General features: G+C 37.4%; 1 protein-coding gene across 4 annotated transcripts in view; it reads right to left on the bottom strand.

Moving 5' to 3' along the window:
- Nucleotides 1-6304: 6304 nt before the first annotated feature.
- Nucleotides 6305-23309, bottom strand: part of LRRC49 (leucine rich repeat containing 49) — a 160151-nt gene continuing 143146 nt past the window's right edge. For all 4 annotated transcript variants that reach the window (XM_003818539.5, XM_055098938.2, XM_055098937.2 and 1 more), the window contains 2 exons: nucleotides 19028-19181; nucleotides 6305-6967 (listed from right to left, as the gene is read on the bottom strand). In XM_003818539.5, the coding sequence (XP_003818587.1) occupies nucleotides 6764-6967; nucleotides 19028-19181 (358 nt within the window). In that variant the 3' untranslated portion in view covers nucleotides 6305-6763. The remainder of the gene's footprint in view (nucleotides 6968-19027; nucleotides 19182-23309) is intronic.

Raw genomic sequence — 23309 nt, 5'->3', positions numbered from 1 at the left:
TGGCAGTTTCTTATGAAGTTAAACTTACAACTATTCTGACTCAACAGCTCCACTGCACAAAAGGATTTGTACAAACATGTCTTCATTCACAAGAGCCCCAAATTGGAAACAACTCAATAGAATGGATAAGAAAACCATGATACCTTTATACTAAGAAATAAAAAATTATTGATACATGAAACAATATGAATGATTCTCAAAAACATTATGTTGGGTAAAACAAGTCAGACACAAAAGAGTACCTATTGTATGCTTCCATTTACAGAAAGTTCCAGAACAGACAAAACTAATCAATGGTGAAAGAAATTAGAGCAATACTTGCTTGTAGCGGATGGCCAGGGATTGACTAAGAAAACTTTTCTGAAGTGATTAAAATGTTGGAATTCTTAATTGGGATGTTGATATTTTCAAAATTCATCAAATTATACACTTATGTGCATTTCACCATATGTAAACTTTGTCTTTTAAAAAAATCCTTGAAAGATCTCTTCTCTACACAAAAAGCCACTTTCACGTACACCCCCGCCCCCCACACACACAGGTTCACTAACACATTAGATTGTAAAAAATGAAAGTCCTAATTGTTAGTGAATATATGGAACAACTGGAAGTTGTATTCTCTACTTGTGGGAGTGTAAATTGATACGAATCACTCTAGAAAGCAATTTGACAATATTTAATGCAGTTGAATGTGTCCATATGGCTCAGCAATTCCACAGTTACTGTGTACTCCTAAAGCACACATGTGAACAGGCATATTCAATGCAGCATTGTCTGTACTAGTTTTAAACTAGAAAACTCCTGATGCCCACCAACAGGAAAACAGTTACATAAATCACTCATGGGCTGTACAACCCAATATCAAATAGCAGCAAAAATGAAAGAAGTGGAACTACTCCCATCAATGAATATAATCCTCAGGAACATAATATTGAGTGAAAAAATGCAGAAGAATACATATTGCATGGCCCCACTTATATAAAATGAGAAAATATAAAATCTTAATTCAATAAGCTCCCTATGCATTTATGCATAAATAGGAACAGCCAGAAAATATGAATGAGGTCAGGTGTGGTGGCTCATGCCTGTAATCCCAGCACTTTAGGAGGCAGAGGCAGGCAGATCACAAGGTTAGGAGATTGAGACCATCCTGGCTAACATGGTGAAACCCCGTCTCTACTAAAAATACAAAAATTAGCTAGGTGTGGTGGTGCACGCCTGTAATCCCAGCTACTCAGGAGGCTGAGGCAGGAGAATCGCTTGAACCCAGGAGGCAGAGATTTCAGTGAGCCAAGATTGCGCCACTGTACTCCAGCCTGGCGACAGAGGGAGACTCCGTCTCAAAAAAAAAAAAAAAAAAAAAAAAGAAGAACATGAATGAATAAGCATAAAATTCAGGATAGTGGTTACCTGGAGGGAGGGAAAGAAGGTGCATAGGGGTTCCATGTCTACTTGCAATGTTTGATTTATAAAATCTGAAGCAAGTGTGGAAAAATATTAAGATGTTATGCTTGGTGGTAGATACAGGGCATTTATTTGAGATATGATTCTACAGGCATTTCTGCACACTGAAACATTTCAAGATAAACAAAGAGAAGAAGTCGACTCTCTGAGGACTCAGGCTTAGGGGCACTTGTAAAAGGAATTAATAAATAGTTTCATTGTCTCCTGAAGAGAAACTGCAAACTATTCCACTCCCCAAGGAGTATATTTATTCTTTAGGAGTAATTTATTCTTTGGAGCTTTGAATATACTTTAACTCTTTCCATAAAGGATTTGAGGTATTTTGCAACAAAAGACACATACAATGAATCATGAAAACATAAACATAAGTAGAAAATCAGGATCAAATATACTAAACATTCCATCAATACTGGTTAACACAGTTGCTGTGATTAAATTTCAAACTTGGCTCTGAAGTTCTTGGCAACAGTAACCACTCCATCTCCATCTGACCCATAAAAGCAGATTATAAAAACTAACCTTTGTTCTTCAAGATTTAAATAAAATATTTTCCTGAGTAGTCTCTCTTTATTCTATTTTGCATTTTGCCTTGAGGCTAACTAGCCAGATTCTCTGTCCCTCTTCTTTCTCTTTTCTTTCCTTTTTTAATTTATTAAATAAACTGTGAGATAGGAGAATAAAGCCCAGGTTTGCCCAAAGAGATAAATAGGATGTTTTTTGGTCTGTCAACAAACTGTTAATGATAGAAAATCATGGAATCAAAACAGGAGAAAATATAGGTGAATCATTAACTGCTTTCTGAATAAGCAGTAAATTCTGAATTACAATAAATGAAATCACAAAGAAAAACAATAGGAGAAAAACAGAAAGGAAAATCACAAAGAAAAACAGAAGGAAAAACTCAGATAACAATCAAAATAAAAAGGCAAGTAGAGGCTGGGCGCGGTGGCTCATGCCTGTAATCCCAGCACTTTGGGAGGCCGAGGCAGGCGAATCATGAGGTCAGGAAATTGAGATCATCCTGGCTAACACGGTGAAACCCTGTCTCTACTAAAAATAGAAAATAATTAGCAGGGTGTAGTGGTGGGCCCCCGTAGTCCCAGCTATTCGGGAGGCTGAGGCAGGAGAATTGCTTGAACCCAGGAAGCAGAGGTTGCAGTGAGCTGAGATTGTGCCACTGCACTCCAGCCTGGGTGACAGAGTGAGACTCCGTCTCAAAAAAACAAACAAACAAACAAAAAAAACACAAGTACACTATGATAATCTTATTTAGCAAGTGATAGGTTTATTCTCTTAAATATAAAGATAGCATAAACAAGTACTGCTATACACCAATGACTCCAAATTCTATAATTCTAGCCCAATCTATACTTCTCAACTCCCAACTCATATTCACACCTACTTAACACCTGCACTTGGATATTTAACAACCATCTCAACATATGCTGAGATGCGTGGTATATCTTATATATATTGTACATGTTGAGATACATTGTGTATTCCATAAGACGGAATTCCTGATCCTTCCTCCCAGATGTTCCATTCACAGATTGCTCTCATCTCAGTTGATGGCAACTCAATCTTTTCGGTAGTTCAAGCCAAAAACCTTGTGGCCATCATTGACTACTGTTTCTCATACTCCATATCCAGTTCTGTCAGTAAATCTTGTTGCTTTATCTTTAAAATATACCCAAGATCCAACTACTTTCTGACACCTCTGCCGCTATCACCTTGATCCAAGTCACAATTATCTCTTGCCTAGAATAATGCAGTACCTTCCCAACTGGTCCCCTTAATTTAATTATTGCCCCCTCCTGAAGTTGATTCTCTACACATTATTGCAATGAATCCAGCTGCCAATATTTTATACTTTAATATGTATATCCTTAAATAATACACAATATTGTACATGTGTACTTATACATTTGTTAGTATTTATACTGCACATAATGTCTACGATATGCTTCACATGTAGACACAGTTGAGAAATTCTCATCTTTTATTTGCTATTCCTCAGCATAATGACAAAACATGAAAGTGGATTAGGAACGACCATGGACATCAAAATTCTTCCCAGATGCCAGATCCTTAAGACTAACAGTGAATGTGGGTACTGTCTACTATTTATTGGTTGAAATACCCTTAGTTACGTTTTTTTTCATCCTCTCTATGCCTCAGTTTTCTAGTGTTCAAATGGGATTGCTATCATATATATATCGCAGTGTTAGGAGATTAAATGAGAATGTATACAAAGAGCTTATAATAGTGCAAGACATTGCTCAATGAATCTTTGTTGTTATGATGATTACTCATTGAAGAGAATATGAATCCCAGTGCATTCCTTGCCCAATCAGGAATAGATCAGGAGCATGGTAGGGTTGCACTGTCTTACATGCCAGGCCTTCAGTGGAATGAAGCTCAGGAAGTGAGGAGCTGATACCAGCACCATCCTCTGACTCAGCAGCACAGTTAACAAGCCTCAGGTCCACCTGCACACTTGGTAACCATCCTCAGGTGTAGCAGCACACTTCACCATCCAGCTGCTGTACCAGAACATCGGGTACAGTATCTCCCTAAATGGGGGTACTAAATGTTTCTGCTTTTGAGGCAAACGCAATAGTGTTTCTGCGTGAGATCCCTTTTGAAAAAAAGCAATTCTTCAGCACACATTAGCCTAGAGAGTCTCAGACTATGGGATTTGCATCTCTTCCCCTTCCCTGAAAACCCTGGAAAATTCCAAGAAGAAATGGCAATTTGTTCCCTAGATCACCACTCACTTACAACATAGGACCCTCACTTGATCCCTAACCCAGCAGACCCAGGTCTCCTTGTCTTTTTATCTGGGGATTATCTTCACCAAGGAACTTCAGAATGCAAAATGAGTTTGGAGTGTAGAACTAGATGGGAGGATTGCCATTGGAAGTTTGAGACCTGACAAAATAAGGATTCAAGAAGTAGAAATCAGTATGGGGTAGTGGGAGCAGGTAGGAGCGAAAGGGAACTCAGGTAGGAAGGAAGCAGAGACCAAAGCTGAGGAATGAAGAGGCTTGGTTTCAGGAACAAGAGAGAGACCCTATTACCAGGCCTGAAGCAGGTCTGGATAGAGCCAGCAGTGGCTGGGATGGCTTGCTGCCATTTCACTGAGTGCTGACTTAGTGTTCCTAAGATTCCCAGGGTGACTGGGCCAAGAAAGCATGTGAGTGTCAAGTCTCTTTAGCAGCAGGGATGGGAGGGTTAGGGGAGAAGAGACATGCAGAAAGCTGGACAGATTACTAAACAGCTAGGCCATTCATCTGCAAAGCCTAGAGTGGGAACAGTTACCCAGACTCCCAAAGAGTCACAAGTTCTTACATCTTTCCAATCTGCCAGAATCCCACAGACAATATACTCTTGGTTCTCCTCTCAACATCACCTTCAAGCCGGGATCTCATTTCTATACCAAATAAGATATAAGCCCAGGAGAGATAAGTGTTTACTAGCCAGATGAGAAGTGGTCCATATGTTTCAGTTTGGAGAGGCTAAAGGATCAGAAAGCAATGCTAATAGCTCCTCTGTCCTAGGGCACCAACCCTATTGTTCAACCTACAGCCAAAAGAGTAATAATTAAAGCTCAATGTATTGGGTGTTTGCTTTGTGCCAGGCATGATGAGAAATGCTTTACATGCATTGTTTCTTTTGATTCTCACGACTATCTTACGAAGTGTGTGCTATCAGGAGGAAACTGAGGTTACACACTAGTAAGCTGATGGCCTAAGTGCCAAGATGAAAAAACCAGGACAGGACAGGCATGGTGGCTCACACCTGTAATCCCAGCACTTTGGGAGGCCGAGGCGGGCGGATCATGAGGTCAGGAGATCGAGACCATCCTGGCTAACATGGTGAAACCCCATCTCTACTAAAAATACAAAAACTTAGCTGGGCATGGTGGCGGGCACCTGTAGACCCAGCTACTTGGGAGGCTGAGGCAGGAGAATGGCGTGAACTTGGGAAGCGGAGCTTGCAGTGAGCCGAGATCGCGCCACTGCACTCCAGCCTGGGTGACAGAGCAAGACTCTGTCTCAAAAAAAAAAAAAAAGAAAAAGAAAAAACCAGGACAGCCTTTTAAGGCTATGATCAGAAAAATGGTAACCTGTTAAAGTTAAGCCCGCCTTTTGGGAGAAGAGTAATCAAGAGATCTTAAGGATGTGGGTCTTTCTCAGAACCACAATAGCAGCTTACCTAGCTTCCTTCCAGGTGTCTCTGCATGTCTCTGCATGTCTTTGCTGTCGTACATCTTCTAGTCCTGTTTTCCCATATCCTGGTGGTCCTGCTGACATAATAGCTGCTAGGTAAAATCTAAGCAAACCGAAAAATTCCTATTTATTGACTAAGATTGTTTTTCTGAAGTGGCATCATCTCTAGCTATGGTAATAGGCTCCTACTACCCTTCTCACCAGCATGAATTTGATCTTCAAATGAAATTTTAAAAATTAGAACCCTTCACTCATGCATCCCTAATACTTCTGAGACACAGGTACACATGCATGTCTATTAAAAGAGCATTTGAGAGCTAACAATGGAAGGAAACATCTTTCAGAGAAGCAGATTTACTGATTTGTAACAGCATTTTATAGTCATTCAGGATCTCCTAAGACAAAACATTTTCTTCCTATCCCAGTTTTGACTCATTTGCATATTCTCTGCCCATAGTGATTCCCAGGACCTCCTGTGGTTCCCTGAGAATGCATTCCTAGAAGAATGGGGCATCCTCCATATAGGTGAATAGCAGGAACCGTACCTAACTAAAGAGGAACATACAATAAATATGACAATTCTGACTGAATTAAGGAGGCAAACATACTTTATTTTGACTAATTTGTTAGTAAGTTTATTCTTCACTCATAAAAAGAACATATTTTTGGCTTTGAAATCATGACATAAAATAAAAAGGGAAATAACTGAAAATTATCAGCTAAAAGTAGGTAGATGCAGCTCATGCTGAATCATCAGCAAATACTACGTGCTTTGGGCTATAGCAGGGCACCAATCAAAGCAAGAACCAAGGATGCAGTGCCACGCCATCTCTGAAAACTGCTTAGTTCCCAAAGGTTGTTTGGTCATCACATACAGGCAATTAATCCTTCCTTTCTCCTGCTTTCCTTCTTAACTTTTAGCTATGAGAACAGTGGGCAATAATGCTTTTACACTAGTCTTTCTAGTTTATACGATAGTGTTGTTGTTGTTTTAACATGTATAATCTGCATATTTTCAACCTTCAAAAAATAAAACTGCCAAAATCAACTGTAACTAAAGGCCATTTTTATTTTTGGTCTGTTATCTGCTGTAGGCAGAGCTTCATATAGGAATTTTTATTGCGAATTTCTATGACTGCATCCCTAACAAGCTCAATGAACATCTGTGGCCAAAGCTTCTGCAAAGCCTCATTTTTCATGTTGATTTCTGTGGCTTCCTTCACAAGGTCTTCTATATATGTTTTACAGAATTTCTTCTTTTCCTTTATTTCCTGTTAAAAAAAAAGAAAGTTTTGTATTAAATCATAACTAATCCAAAAGTCAAAGCAACAATTAGCTGAACCACAGAAAATTGAAATAATTTATTCTGACCCCCTATTCCTCCCCCATCTACTCCTCAGAGCAGGAATTCTTTCCTAGTCACTGCTGACAGAGTTCTGCTTGAGTAAAGATAACAACAAGGGCCTCAGTACTTCTCAGTCTACTCCTACCTCTGTTGGACAGCTCTGCTAGAAAATGTGTTTCTTTACTGGAATTGTTGAATCATAACTACTATTTCTCCTATCTCAGTTCAGGTCATTTAGCTCACACAAGTCAGCTGAATGCAGACTCACAGATTCCTGTGGTAAATGTATCAGGATACAGATAGTGACAATTTCAATTGGTATGATATTAGTTAATATCTATGTAATACTTTAAGTATGTATACTCTGAATTTACCCTCTATTATGGGAAAGCATAAAATGGTACACTACACTGACTTACGCAGCCTTGACCATTTGGAGAAAGTTGGGGGGAAGTGTACAATTAGGAAGAGTAAACATATAGAAACCTGGGACCCAGGACGTTGCCTTCTAAAGAAACAGGTCTCCCACTCAACTTCTGGGTCTGGCAGTGTGCAAATGAAAAACCTGGTCCTAAACACAACAGAGGAATTTTGGAGCTGAGGATATTTGAATATTGTGCCCCAATTTCATCACAGAGACTAAAACAAAGTGATTTTGTTTAATGCAAGAATTTAACATTTATTTTGGCTATTGATACTTCTGAAGAGTATCAAGGCATAATCATGGAATGTATAATATATATGGAAGAATCAATGTAACACATCAGATAATCAGAATTACAAGGGAAGTAATGCACATCAATGAAGAAGGAAAGTAATAAATGTCAATGAGACAATACATTTAACTACTAGAAAAAGGATCCATTTAAATCTCCAACTCAAGTCAAAACACCAAAATAATTTCAAGATAAATTAAATGAGCTAAATTTAAAATATCATAAGCCAGGCATGGTAGCTCACATCTGTAATCCCAGCACTTTGGGAGGCCAAGGCAGGAGGATCGCTTAAGGCCAAGAACTCAAGACCAGCCTGGGCAACATAGCGAGACCCCATCTCTACAGAAAAACAAGAATAAAAAATTTAGCCAGGTGTAATAGCACATGCCTGTAGTTCCAGGTACTTGGGAGGCTGAGGTGGGAGAATCGTTTGAGCCCAGGAGTTCAAGGCTACAGTTTAAGCTATGATCATGCCATTGCACTCCAGCCTGAGTAACAGAGTGAGATCTTGTTTCTAAAAAAAAAAAAAAAAAAAATTTGGCCCGGTGCAGTGGCTCACACCTGTAATCCCAGCACTTTGGGAGGCCAAGGCGGGTGGATCACTTGTGGTCAGGAGTTCGAGACTAGCCTGGCCGGGATGGTGAAACCCCATCTCTACTAAAAATATAAAAATTAGCCAGGGTTGTGGCACATGCCTGTAGTCCCAGCTACACGGGAGGCTGAGGCAGGAGAATTGCTCGAACCCAGGAGGTGGAGGTTGCAGTGAGCCGAGGTCGTGCCACTGCACTCCAGCCTGGGCGACAGAGCAAGACTCTGTCTCAAAAAACAAAACAAAACAAACAAACAAACAAATGAAATCCTAAAAATCACAGATAGTGTCATTAAAATTATACCTACGAAGATTTCTAGGAAGTCCTAGCCAGAACGGTCAGGCAAGAGAAAGAAATTAAAAAGCATCTAAATAGGAAAAGAAGTCAAACTATCTCTCTTTGCTGACAATATGATTTCTATACCTAGAAAATCCTAAAGACTCTGCCAAAAGGCTCTCAAATTGAAACAATTTTAGCAAAACTTCAGGATATAAAATCAATGTACACAATTCAGTAGCGTTTCTATACACCAACAACATCCAGGCTGACAGTGAAATCAAGAACACAATCCCACTTACAATAGCCACAAAGAAAATGAAATACATAGGAATACAGCTAAGAAGGTGAAAGACCTCTACAAGGAGAACTACAAAATACTGCTGAAAGAAATCAGAGATGACACAAATAAATGGAAAAACATTCCCTGCTGATGGATTGGAAGAATCAATATCATAAAAATGGCCATATTGCCCAAAGTAATTTACAGTTCAATGCTATTCATATCAAATTCCCAATGTCACTCTTCACAGAATTAGAAAAAAAATTCTAAAATTCATATGGAACCAAAAAAGAGCCCGAATAGCCAAAGCAATCCTAAGCAAAAAGAACAAAGCCAGAGGCATTATGCTATCTGACTTCAAACTACACTATAAAGCCACAGTAACCAAAACAGCTTGGTACTGGTAAAAAACAGATACATAGACCAATGGAACAGAATAGAAAACTCAGAAATAAAGCTGCACACCAAAAACCATCTGATCTTCAACAGGGCTGACAAAAACAAGCAATGGGGAAAGGACTCCCTATTCCATAAACGGTGCTGAGATAACTGGCTAGCCATATGCAGAAGATTGAAGCTGGACCTTTCTTATCTTTCACCATATACAAACATTAACTCAAAAGGGATTAATAATTTAAAGGTAAGACCTCAAACTATAAAAATTCTGGAAGACTCTTCTTGATATTGGCCCTGGCAAAGAATTTTTGGCTAAGTCCCCAAAAGCAATTGCAACAAAAACAAAAATAGACAAATGGGACTTAATTAAACTAAAGAGCTTTTGCACAGCAAAAGAAACTATCAACAGAGCAAACAGACAACCTACAGAATTGGAGAAGATATTTGCAAACTATGTATCTGACAAAGGCTTAATATCCAGAATTTATAGGGAACTTAAATCACCAAGCAAAAACCAAATAACCCCAGTAAAAAATGGGCAAAGGACATGAACAGATACTTCTCAAAGGAAGACATACAAGTGGCCAACAAGGATATGAAAAAGTGCTCAGCATCACTAATCATCAGAGAAATGCAAATCAAAACCACAGTGAGATACCATCTCACACCAGTTAGAATGGCTATTACTAAAAAGTGAAAAAATAACAGATGCTGGCGAGGCTGTGGAGAAAAAGGAACTCTCATACACTGCTGGTGGGAATATAATTAAATTAGTCCAGCCACTGTGGAAAGCAGTCTGGCAATTTCTTAAATAACTTAAAACAGAGCTACCATTTGGCCCAACAATCCCATTACTGGGTATATACTCCAAAGAAAATAAATCATTCTACCAAAAAGACACATGCACTCATATGTTCATTGCTACACTATTCACAGTAGCAAAGACATAGAACCAACCCAGGTGCCCATCAATGGTAGATTGGATAAAGAAAATATAGTATATATACACCATGGAATAATAACTACATAGCCATAACAAAGAGTGAAATCCTGTCCTTTGCAGCAACATAGATGGAACTGGAGGCCATAATCTTAAGCAAATTAATACAGAAACAGAAAACCAAATGCTGCATATTCTCACTTATAAGTGGGAGCTAAGCACTGAGCACACATGGAAGATGGGAACAACATAAATATGGGAACAACATAGAGGGTGGTAGGGGTGTGGGTTAAACAACTACCTGTCTGGTACTGTGCTCATTACTAGAGTGACAGGATCCATACTCCAAACCCCAGCATCACATAATACTCTCATGTAACAAATCTGCACTGTACCCCATATCTAAAAGGTGAAATATTTAAAAATAAAATAAAATAAAAAGATTCATAATAAGAAAAAATGCTTAAATCATAATGTTATGTGAAAAAAATAAAATTTTTTTGATAGGGTTTGGGTTATATGAATGTATGAATTGTCAAAACTCAGCAATTGTACACCTAAGATTTACATTTCAGTATATAAGTTTTACCTCTAAATGGAAAAATTTACAAAGAAAAATACTCTGTAGAATACTGAATCTCAATTAATGAAATGCACGCTGAATTATTTAGGCAGAAGCATACTAATGTCTGCAATGACTGTGAAATGAATTTAAAAAATACGAAGGTAGACTGATGGATGGATAGACACATAGATATGTGATAAAGTAAGTACACTGTATGGTACGATGCTAATAGTTGAGTGTAGGTTTTGGATGTATGGATGTTTATTGTAAAATTCTTTCAACTTTGCTGTATGTTTGAAATTTTTATTAAAAAGTTAGAAAAGAATGCATAAAAACTACTGAAGAAAATATATTGAAGTCTCATTAAGATTGTTTCTGAATTCTTGGCTCACGCCTACAATCCCAGCACTCTGGGAGGCTGAGGTGGGCAGATCATGAGCTCTGGAGATCGAGACCATCCTGGTTAACATGGTGAAGCCCCGTCTCTACTAAAAAAACACAAAAAAAATTAGCCAGGTGTGGTGGTGGGCGCCTGTAGTCCCAGCTACTCAAGAGGCTGAGGCAGGAAATGGCATGAACCTGGGAGGCGGAGCTTGCAGTGAGCCAAGATCACACCACTGCACTCCAGCCTGGGTGACAGAGGGAGACTCTGTCTCAAAAAAAAAAAAAAAAAAAAAGATTGTTTCTGAGTTCTGAGAACATTAGTATGTTTTCCTCCTTTTTAATATTTTCTTCTGTTTCCCAATGCTTATGATTTTTAAAATTAATTTATTTTTTGGAGACAGGGTCTCACTCTGCTGCCCAGGCTAGAGTGCAGTGGCATGATCTCTGCTCACTGCAACCTCTGCCTCCCAGGCTCAAACGACCCTCCCACCTTACCTTCTCCAGCAGTTGTGACCACAGGCGTGCACCACCACACCCAGCTAATTTTATTTTTTGTAAAGATGTGGCTTTGCCATGTTGCCTAGGCTGGTCTCAAACTCTTGAACTCAAGCAATCCACCCACCTCAGCCTCCCAAAGAGCTGGGATTACAGGCATGAGCCACCACACCTGGCCCAAATGCTTATGATGTTTAAAATAAAATATGTTTTAAATTCCTGATTAATGTAAGTTAACAATAAGTCCAACCTGCACTAACTTTCCTTAACAGAGGCATATTTTAAGAATTTTCTTATGACATATAAGGCATCTCTAAGCAATCAATCACCATTCACAGGTCAAAATGCTGATTTGATATAGTCATGCACTAAAACAATAGGTCATAGATTGACCAGTCTTAAAAGTATGTACAGATTTTGATGTGTGATAAGCAACAAATGGTTCCAGCTGGCCTCTTCTCTGAAGATCTTCCCTCACTCTGAAATACTATAGTCTGAACATTAGCCACCTATACTAAGTTAGCTTGTTGATGAGAACAGAATGTAGCTGCTCCCTTTTCGCACTCAGTAAATCTGGACTACATAGGAACTCCTACAAAGAAGGACAAGTGTGAGTCACTAGAGATCAGCAACTAAAATGAGCAATATTTTACAAGCAATGCATTTACAAGTAGAAAGCATAGAGCATATTTAGTGAATGCTTCTTTTACAGATTTCCAAATTGCTTAAAATAGGATTTTGAATTTAAAAAGACAAAATTCTATTATTAAGATTGGAAGATTTTTTATAATAATTTAGGGATAACAAAAATTAAAACAATTAAATGATATATTTTGTTAAATCATTTATGTATTATACAAATGAAAATAAATTCTTCATAACTGGCACAGTATAATTTACAGTGCTTTAAAATTTTCTGCTATAGTTACTTCCATTGTTTCTCTAGGAACATGTTGATATAGAATTGTATCTGCTATAATAATCCTTAATTTAGTAACTGTGTTTGAAAGCATTTCTACTTCATGATTTCTCCTCTCCTCCAAGCCAACTATTCTGCATCTCCTTACAATATGCCCTATAAGTCATCAGGTGTCTGCCAGGATGACTCACTCTGCCTGTCCAGGATGATCCCATTGAAAGCATGTTAGAGACACCTCTCTTGCCCTGACCTGTCAAGGAGTTGTTGCTCCTTGAGTAATGCTTTTTCCATTCCCAAATGCTTTCATATGCTCATCTCTTTTTGTCTCACAATATCCCTGTGGGATTCATAAAGCAAGTATTTTACAAGTTCAATTCTGATGAGATAAACTATATACAATATTGTTTACATTATTTCATTAAACTAGAATTTTGTTGTTATGAAGATGGTTTGGGAAAAAGAAGGTCAACAGTGGGGTTTGTTATAGAGCAATTTTAACTATAATGGTACTTGTATTAGGATTTAATCCATATCTCCATTTTATAAATGGGAAACAAGGTCTATAGAGATTGAGAGATCTGCTCAGGATTAAGCATCTTCTATTAATACTTCCATAGAGAAAACTCTCTAATCTAGTCCTTGAAGAACTTACAGTCTAGTTGGGAGATGGTATGCACATATAAAAAGTCAACTAAAAGCATGAAACAGTAGATACATGCTGAGTAAAACGTCCAGACAGCAAATTACAAACAGTGTTCAGAAAAGAGAGAGCCCTTTGCACTAGGGTGGTCAAGAAAACTTGAGAGAGCACCATGATATACTATGAACGTGTCCAAGGTCAGAATTAGGACTCCATTCTAGAGGCGGCTCAGTCAATAATTCAACGTGACCCTCAGTAACTCATCTGAGTTTCCAGTTTTCCTCATCTAAGAATAGGATTAGATTCTTTAAAGTCCCTTTCAGCACTCTGATTCTATGTCCATCTTAAATCTTTTTTAGATGAGTCAGGAGAATAGATGGACAACTACCAAGCAACAGAGTTATGACATGTATAATGAAAGGGTCTGCTTAACCTGATTTGTGAAGAACTTACCTCAATTAACTTTCTCAACAACTCAGGATGTATGGAAGAGAGACTGAGCACTTTGTGCTGCAGTGATTTAAGTATTTTTCAAGATGTAAGGAGCATGGTATAAGTGAAGGAATGCTGGGCTGTGAGTCGAGAGAGTGATTAAGGGACTTCAGCAAGGTCTTTCAAGTACTCAGAAGTAGAATCAGGGGCTCAAATCCACATCTCCTGATTGTTAGATTAGTGTTTCTTTCCAAATATTTTGGGGCTTCAGATTCCTTCTTTCCTCCTTAAAATTTCTCAAAGCAGGAGTCAACATTCCCTGTCTTTACTTTCTTATAGCTTAATTATTGCTCAAATCACTTTAATCAAGACTCTGCTTACATGACTGCACTGAAGCTATCTGTTTTTAAAAATCTGCATGACTGTAGTTTCAGCTACTTGGAAGGACAAGGTAGGAGGATTTCTTGAGCCCAGGAGTTCAGGGACAGACTGGGCAACATAGAAAAAAACAAAAACAAAAAACACAATCACCTTGAATGACTGTCCAATTTACCAAAACATTTTCCTTTATAGTTTGTGCATCTATGGTGTTAAAAAATCATAGCCAACCCAATCAAGATCATAAAGATTTTCTCTCCTTATTAAAATAAAAACTTGAAACTTTTGCTTTTAATACTTGGGTTTTTATTTGGTCTGGAGTTAATTTTTTGTTGCATGGTGCAAAGAAGGGGTTCAATATGATTTTCTGATTGAATATCCCATTTCCTCAGTATCATTTATCCCATTAGACTATCTCTTTACAACCACCCTGTTTTAATTGATAGGTATTTATAATATGCCTTAAAATCTAATAGTGCTAGCCTTCTTCTCATTGTTCTTTTTTGGAGTTTTTGTAGCTAATTATGTTTATTTTTCCACATGTACTATAGTATCAACTTGTCAAAAAGCCTCAACAAAAAAAGTTTTTGGTATTTTCATTGGGATTATATGAAATTTTTAAGTTAAAGAAAATTGACAAAGTTTGCTTGAAATTCTTCTTATCTAAAACATGGCATGTTTTTCCATTTGTATAAATCTTTTGTATGCTTCACTAATGTTTGTAAAGTTTCTTTATAGATCCTGCATATTTGTTATTAGGTTATTACAAGATACATTATCTTTCTGTGTTGCTACTGTGAGTTAGGTTTTTCCTTATATCTTCTTTCTGCTTGTTATCTGTAATATGGAAGCTGTTGACTTCTGCTATATTACTGAATTTTCTTATAGCTTTTTATGATTTCTAAATTAATATTCTTGGGATTTCCAGGTATTCAATAATATTATCTGCAAATATGTTTACTTCCTTCTTTTCAAATGACCATTGATTTCCTTCTCTTGTTTCATTGCATTATCTGTATTGAGAAAAATATAATAGTGATATTAGGCATCCTTGTCTTGTTACTTACTTCAGTGATGCACTGGTGTTCTAGTCCTGTCTAACAAATTACCTCAAACTTGGCAGCTTAAAACAACGTGCATCTATTAGCTCAGTTTCCATGTATCAGGAACCCAGGCACGGCTTAGCTGGGTGTTCTGCTCAGGACTTCATAAAGCTGAAATGAAGGTGTTGCCTAGGTTGTGTTTATTTCTGAAGCTCAGAGTCCTCTTCTAAGCCTAAGTGGTTGTTGGCAGAATTCAGTTCCTTGCAGCTGTGGGAATGAAGTCCCTGTTTTCTTGTGGGCTGTTGGTCTGGGGCTGTTCTCAGGTCCTAAAAGCTTCTTGCAGTTCCCTGCCATGTGGGCCTCTCAAAACATGGTGACTTATTTCTTTAAGACCAACAGAAAAATCTTTCAGGGAAAGCTTGAATCCTTTTTTTTTTTTTTTTGAGACGGAGTCTTGCTTTGTTGCCCAGGCTGGAGTACAGTGGCGCAATCTCGGCTCACTGCAAGCTCCGCCTCCCAGGTTCACGCCATTCTCCTGCCTCAGCCTCCCAAGTAGCTGGGTCTACAGGCACCCACCACCACGCCCGGCTAATTTTTTTGCATTTTTAATAGAGACGGGGTTTCACCGTGTTAGCCAGGATGGTCTCAATCTCCTAACCTCATGATCCGCCTGCCTTGGCCTCCCAAAGTGCTGGGATTACAGGTGTGAGCCACCGCGCCCGGACGCTTGAATCCTCTTTCAAAGGACTTGCCAGATTAAGTTAGACTTTCTCAGGATGATCTCTCTCTTCATTAACTCAAAGTCAACTGATTAGGGATATTAATCATGTCTGCAAAACCCCTTTACCCTTGCCATATTCCACTGGTTAAAGGCAAGACACAGGTTTTACCTACACCCATGGGAGGGGATTATATAAGGTATGGATACTGGGGTGTGGGGATCACAGAGGCCACCTTAGTTAGAATTCTGCCTACTACTAATGCTAATGTTTCCAGAGTTTCCCCATCAAGCATAACACTATGCAATTTCCATTTATCCTATTTATTGAGTTACAAAATTAAGAATAGGTATTGAATTGTGTGAAATTTATTTTCAATGTCTATAGAAATAGTCATGATTTTTCACATTAGATCTATTAATTCACTAATATTGAATCTTCCCTGCCTTTCTAGGATAAACTACACTTGGCTATAATGTTTGTTATTCATTTAATGTTCTGCTGTATTCTGGCTGACAATATTTTTAAAAGGGTTTTGCACCAATATTTTTAAATGTATGGTTTGGCTTTTCTTTTCCTATGCAATACTGGCATTTTTGGAATCAATGTTATGCTGTCTGTATTGAAAACATGGAAGAGTTTTCCTTCTTTTTCAATACTCTCAAACAATTTTAAAATCATTAGAATTCTCTGTTTCTTAAAAAGTTGGTAGATTTTGCTGTGAAATCCTTGGTTTGAATGCAGCTTTTCGATATTTTACTAAATTTCTTTAATGTAAATTGGCATGTTTAGATTTACTAAATACAGTTGGCCCTCCATATCCATGGATTCTGCATCTGTGAATTCAACCAACTGCAGATTGAAAACATTTTTTTAAAACACATCTGTACAGACTTTTCTTGTCATTATTCCCTAAACAATACAGTATAACAACTATTTACATGGCATTTGCATTGTAGTATTATAAGTAATCTAGAAATGATTTAAAGTATATGGGAGGATGTGCATAGACTACATGCAAATACTATGTTACTACATCATTTTTTATCAGGGACTTGAGCATCTGTGCATTTTGGTATCTGCAGGAGGTCCTGAAACCAATCCCCCATAGAAACCAAACACAACTATATACATATTAATTTTTTCACTCATAGAACCAGCTGTATTCAGGAAGAGGAGACATAATCCTGCCACCTTGGCTTTCATTTTCTTCTTTTGGCAACACTAGGAAACCCCTATTGGCCAAAGGATTATGTTCAATCTCTTTCACATTGTTCTCTTACTATCTTTCTGGTCTCATCTTTTAATACTGTCTACCTCAATCTCTGAACTTCCACAACAATGACCTGCTTATAGTTCCTGGCCCTCTCCTTACATGTTTTATACTTCTATGCCTTATTTGCACTGTGCTATTTGCCAGAACTGCCTCTTTCCCCTTTTTAATATAGCTATATTTTATCTTTTAAGACTCATATCGGCCATCATTTTTTCTAAAACCCTACTTTGATCTGGGTTAGTTGTCTCTCTATGCTCTTGATAAACTGATTGATACTTATCCGTATATATGTCTATCTCCTCCATTAGAATGTGAGATCCATGAGGGCAAGGACAGTGTCTTTTTATAGCCCTAGTATATTACACAGTGTGTTGTGTATGACAGGTGTTCAATACATGATTTTTGAATGAATGAAAGTATGAATGTAGAGAGTGCTAAGATGAAAAAGGGAGTTGACTTCAAGTATTTGAAGCATTTTCATAAAGAACAGACTTGTTCTTTTTACTATGTAAGGTGGTACTAGGATCACTAAGTGAAGGTTATTAAGAGGCAGATTTAAGCTTAATATCAGTAAGAATTTCTTCACGTTTAGAGTTGTTCTGTGATAGACAACAATGTCATGAAACATTGACCTTTCACACTAGAAGAACTTAAAGTAGAACATCTTGTAGGATACTATTAAAAATAGTCTTGCATTGAGTTTTCAAGTAATTTTCAAGCTGTAATGCCTACAGCCCTATGGGTTCCAAAGAGACACTTCAGGATTGGGGGTGGGGAAGGAAAGGAAAGGAAAAGGAAAAGAAGACCCAAACAAATGAAACTCTGAATTTCCTACTTTTCCTCTATAACAACAGCAGCTCTGCTGTTTTGCTTTCTTCTGATACACTGGGTTTTCAGCTATAATACGGTGGTTTGAATAAAAAGGTCCAAACCTGTTAAAAACATTTGAAAACCACTTGACTAGTCATTTCACATCTACAGTATACACACTTCGCCCTGCCACACACACACTTCTAAATGTTATATCTATATATCTAGAGATATGTATGTAGATACTGAAAGATATCTATTATATATCAATCGTATAACCTGTGTGAGGGGATCTATAGATATACTTATATCTGGATATAGATGTATCACCTCATACAGCACCTTGCACATGAGTCATAGATGCTCAGTAAATGTGTTTTCTCTTTCTTGTTCTTTTGCCCCTTTGTTCCCTCAAAATCTCTTGAAGGGTCGCAACGTCGTATTGTTATGTAGATAAGTTGTTTCTTCAGCTTTCCTATGAGCTCCATCAAGGTAAATACTACATAGTTTTCTTCTTTGTAGTTCCTGCAGCACCACAACATTGTATTCCCCTATACAAAACACTCTGAACCTCTGACCACATAAAACATAAAGGTTTAGTTACCATTTTCCTGGCTAAGTAGCTATATTAGGAATAGAACAAGTTGAAATTATATGATTAGGTAATCATAAAAAAATGGTGTAGAATGAAAGGTATGAATTAAAACATCAATGGTCCCAGTAAGGAGAACAAAAACGGAGGTCCTGCTGTGTTCTCTGATGGTCTGGCATGATGTGGCTAAGTACCTACAGCAAGCCTATAACCTATTTCTTACATAGATCGGGACCCTTGGTCCTGCTTTGGACTAGATTTTTGCTACAGATTTATGGTACAGATTTCTTTTGAGCATTTTTTTTTCCTGCTGAAATAACGATACTGAAACCCTGGGTTCTTCTGCATCTCAGGGCTCTATTTCTCCCTAATTGCCTGGGTACCTACTGTCCCTGGCTTTGTAATATAAGGTTGACAAATATTCCAGAACAAAAAAGTTATCTTAACTAAGGGTAAAATGTACAACCCCCAAATTCCAAGCCATGTGGGATATATCCTGGCATTAGATCGCAAAGATTAACAGTAGTTTTACCTCTAGCTTTTCATTATAAAAGTCTCTTGTAGTATAATTTAATGTAGCACGATTTGTGTTTTCTCCTACAAGTCTTTTGCTGTCATTATTTTCTTCGTTGATAATACCAGGTTTTTTTCCTTTGGATTCTAGTAGATACTGAAATTGCTTTTTCCTGTAGAAAGACAGTAAAGAGATTTAGAGAGTTACTTATCAGACTTACTAAAACATGTCTATTTTTTGTTGACTTTAGAGGGGAACATATACTTTTTTGAATATATATTTTAATGAGTTTGAGCTTATGATTTATTTGAGTTCAGTTTGGTACCCCAAACTTTCTACTAATTAAGCTATTCAGCCCCAATTATTTTTTCCATAACTACTAATCATCAATGAAAATATGTCTCAAACATTTCTAAAATGAAAAAACTCTCCTTTAATAAAAATCAACACAAAAATTAATCACAGAGCACAAAACAACCCAAAAAGATATAGTAGGTCAAACTTTCAAAGTCTTTATGTCCCATAAAACATGCTAATTACCACTTATAAATCACACAAATGGTTAATAATTCCATTATGCAGCTTGGCAATATTACTGATAGCTAGAAAATGGAATGGGATCTTGGCTTAAGTTTAGGCAAAACCAAAATAACCCGGAAACCAAAAACCTCCAATTGTGAGCATATCATGGCAAGATTCTAGTAGGGGTTAAATATTGAAACAAGAAGCCTCATTTGATTATGAAGAGGAACATACATAGTGCTCATAGTATCACTTACAGAGCCATCAGCCATGATTCGTCCTTCATGAAGGTGGATTTTTGGTTTCCACCACTTAGGGTGTCTCAAAATGATACTACTACTTTACTGTGAACTGTGTACTGAAGATTGAGGGCAGAAGAGGAATATAACTTTTTTAAAAATTTATTTTTCTCTGATCTAAAAGTATAACACAATACTTTTAGAGATTTTAGGAAGTGCAAATTTGAAAAGTATAAAGAAATGGATAAAAACCACCCATAAGTTTTCATAAATTAATAATGTTCATATTTGAAAAGGTGACCTACAGAATGGGAGAACATTTTTGCTATCTATCCATCTGACAAAGGGCTTATCTAGAATCTACAAAGAACTTAAACAAATTTACAAGAAAAAAACAAACAACCCCATCAAAAAGTGGGCAAAGGATATAACAAACACTTCTTAAAAGAAGACATTTTTGCAGCCAACAGACATATGAAAAAATGCTCATCATCACTGGTCATTAGAGAAATGCAAATCAAAACCACAATGAGATACCATCTCACACCAGTTAGGATGGCGATCATTAAAAAGTCAGGAAACAACAGATGCTGGAGAGGATGTGGAGGAATAGGAGTTCTTTTACACTGTTGGTGGGAGTGTAAATTAGTTCAACCATTGTAGAAGACAGTGTGATGATTCTTTGAAGGCCTGGAACCAGAAATACGATTTGACCCAGCAATTCCATTAGTGGGTATATACCCAAAAGAATATAAGTCATTCTATTATAACATATACATGTATGTTTATTGCAGGGCTATTCACAATAACAAAGACATGGAATCAACCCAAATGCCCATCAGTGATAGACTGGATAAAGAAAATGTGGAATATATATACCATGGAATACTATGCAGCCATAAAAAGGATGAATTCATGTCCTTTGCAGGGACATGAATGAAGCTGGAAACCATCATTCTCAGCAAACTATCACAAGAACAGAAAACCAAACACCGCACGTTATCACTCACAAGTAGGAGTTGAACAATGAGAACACATGGACATAGGGAGGGGAACATCACACACCAGGGCCTGTCAGGGGGTGGAGGGCTAGGGTAGGGATACCATTAGGAGAAATACCTAATGTAGGTGACGGGTTGATGGGTGGAGCAAACCACCATGGCACGTGTATACCTATGTAACAAAACTGCACATTCTGCACATGTACCCCAGAACTTAAAGTATAAAAAAAAAAAATCTTTAAAAAAAATAATAATAATGTTCACATTTGACATATTTCGTTGCAAACTTCTTCTATAAATTTTTGTAAAAAATTAAGATTATACTAAACATACAACTTTGTATACTGTTTTCACTTAATGCTATATATTTTCTGTATCATTAAAAATTATAATTTTAATACCTGAATAAAAATCAATTGTGATATATATCACAATTTACTTAATTGGTTCCTCTTATAGGATAGTTACATAGTATAATTTTCTCACCTTTGTAAAGAAAAAAATGAGTAACATATAGATCTTTTTTTCTATTTATTTTAAGTTCCAGGATACCTGTGCAGGATGTGCAGCTTTGTTACACAGTGAAACATTTATCATGGTGGTTTGCTGCACCTATCAACCCATCACTAGGTATTAAGTCCCACATGCATTAGCTATTTATCCTGATGCTCTCCCTCCTCCTGCCCTCTGGTAGGCCCCAGTGTGTATTGTTCCCCTCCCTGTGACCATATGTTCTCATTGTTCAGCTCCCACTTATAAGTGAGAACATGTGGTGTTTGGTTGTCTGTTCCTGTGTTAGTCTGCTGAGGCTAATGGCTTCCATCTCGATCATCCATGTCCTTGCAAGGGACATGACCTCATTTCTTTTTATGATTGCATAGTATTCCATGGCATATTCCGTGGCATATCCATACCACAATTTCTTTATCCAGTCTATCACTGATAGGCATTTGGGTTGATTCCATGTCTTTGTTATTGTGAATAGTCCTGCAATAAACATACATGTACATGTTATAATAGAATGATTTATATTCCTTTGGGTATATACCCACTAATGGAATTGCTGGGTCAAATCGTATTTCTGGTTCCAGGTCTTTGAAGAATCACCACACTGTCTTCCACAATGGTTGAACTAAATTACATTCCCACTAACAGTGTAAAAGCATTCCTATTTCTCCACATCCTCTCCAGCATCTGTTGTTTCTTGATTTTTTAATAATCGTCATTCTGAATGGCATGAGATAGTATTTCATTGAGGTTTGATTTGCATTTCTCTAATAATCAGTGATGTCGACCTTTTTTTCATATGTTTGTTGGCCACATAAATGTCTTCTTTTGAGAAGTGTCTGCTCATGTCCTTTGCCCACTTTTTGATGGGGTTTGTTTTTTTCTTGTAAATTTGTTTAAGTTCCTTGTAGATTCTGGATATTAGGCCTTTGTCAGATGGGTAGCTTGCAAAAATTTTCTCCCATTCTGTAGGTTGCCTTGTTTGCTCTGATGATAGTTTCTTTTGCTGTGCAGAAGCTCTTTAGTTTGTTTAGATCCCCTTTGTCAATTTTTGCTTTTGTGGCAATTACTTTTGATGTTTTCGTCATGAAATCTTTGCTTGTGCCTATGCCCTGAATGGTATTGCCTAGATTTTCTTCTAGGCTTTTTATAGTTTTGGGTTTTACATTTAAGTCTTTAATCTATCTTGAGATAATTTTTGTGTAAGGTGTAAGGAAGGGGTCCAGTTTCAATTTTCTGCATATGGCTAGCCAGTTTTCCCAGTACTATTTATTAAATAGGGAATCCCTTCCCCATTGCTGGTTTTTGTCAAGTTTGTTGAAGATCAGATGGTTGTAGATGTGTGGTCTTATTTCTGAGATTTCTATTCTGTTCCACTGGTATATGTGTCTGTTTTGGTACCAGTACCATGCTGTTTTGGTTACTGTAGCCTTGTAGTATAGTTTGAAGTCAGGTAGCTTGATGCCTCCAGCTTTGTTCTTTTGCTTAGGATTGTCTTGGCTGTATGGGCTCTTTTTTGGTTCCATATAAATTTTAAAGTAGTTTTTTTCTAATTCTGTGAAGAATGTCAATGGTAGTTTAATGGAAGTAGCATTGAATCTATAAATTGCTTTGGGCAGTATGGCCATTTTCATGATATTGATTCTTCTTATCCATGAGCATGGAATGTTTTTCTATTTGTTTGTGTCTTCTATGATTTCCTTCAGCAATGATTTGTAGTTCTTCTTGAAAATAGAACAAGCAGTTCTCCTTGAAGAGGTCCTTCACTTCCCTTGTTAGCTGTATTCCCAGGCATTTTATTCTCTTTGTAGCAATTGTGAATGGGAGTCCATTCATGATTTGGGTCTCTGCTCGTCTAATATTGGTGTGTAGGAATGCTTGCAATTTTTGCACATTGATTTTGTATCCTAAGACTGCTGAAAAGTTGCTTATCAGCTTAAGCAGCTTTTGGGCTGAGACAATGGGGTTTTCTAGATATAGGACCATGTCATCTGCAAATAGAGACAGTTTGACTTCTTCTCTTCTTTTTTG

Source organism: Pan paniscus, chromosome 16, assembly GCF_029289425.2.
Source record: "Pan paniscus chromosome 16, NHGRI_mPanPan1-v2.0_pri, whole genome shotgun sequence".
Taxonomy (NCBI): domain Eukaryota; kingdom Metazoa; phylum Chordata; class Mammalia; order Primates; family Hominidae; genus Pan; species Pan paniscus.
The sequence above is the reverse complement of the archived record's forward strand: the minus strand, read 5'-3'. Positions and strand labels throughout refer to the sequence as shown.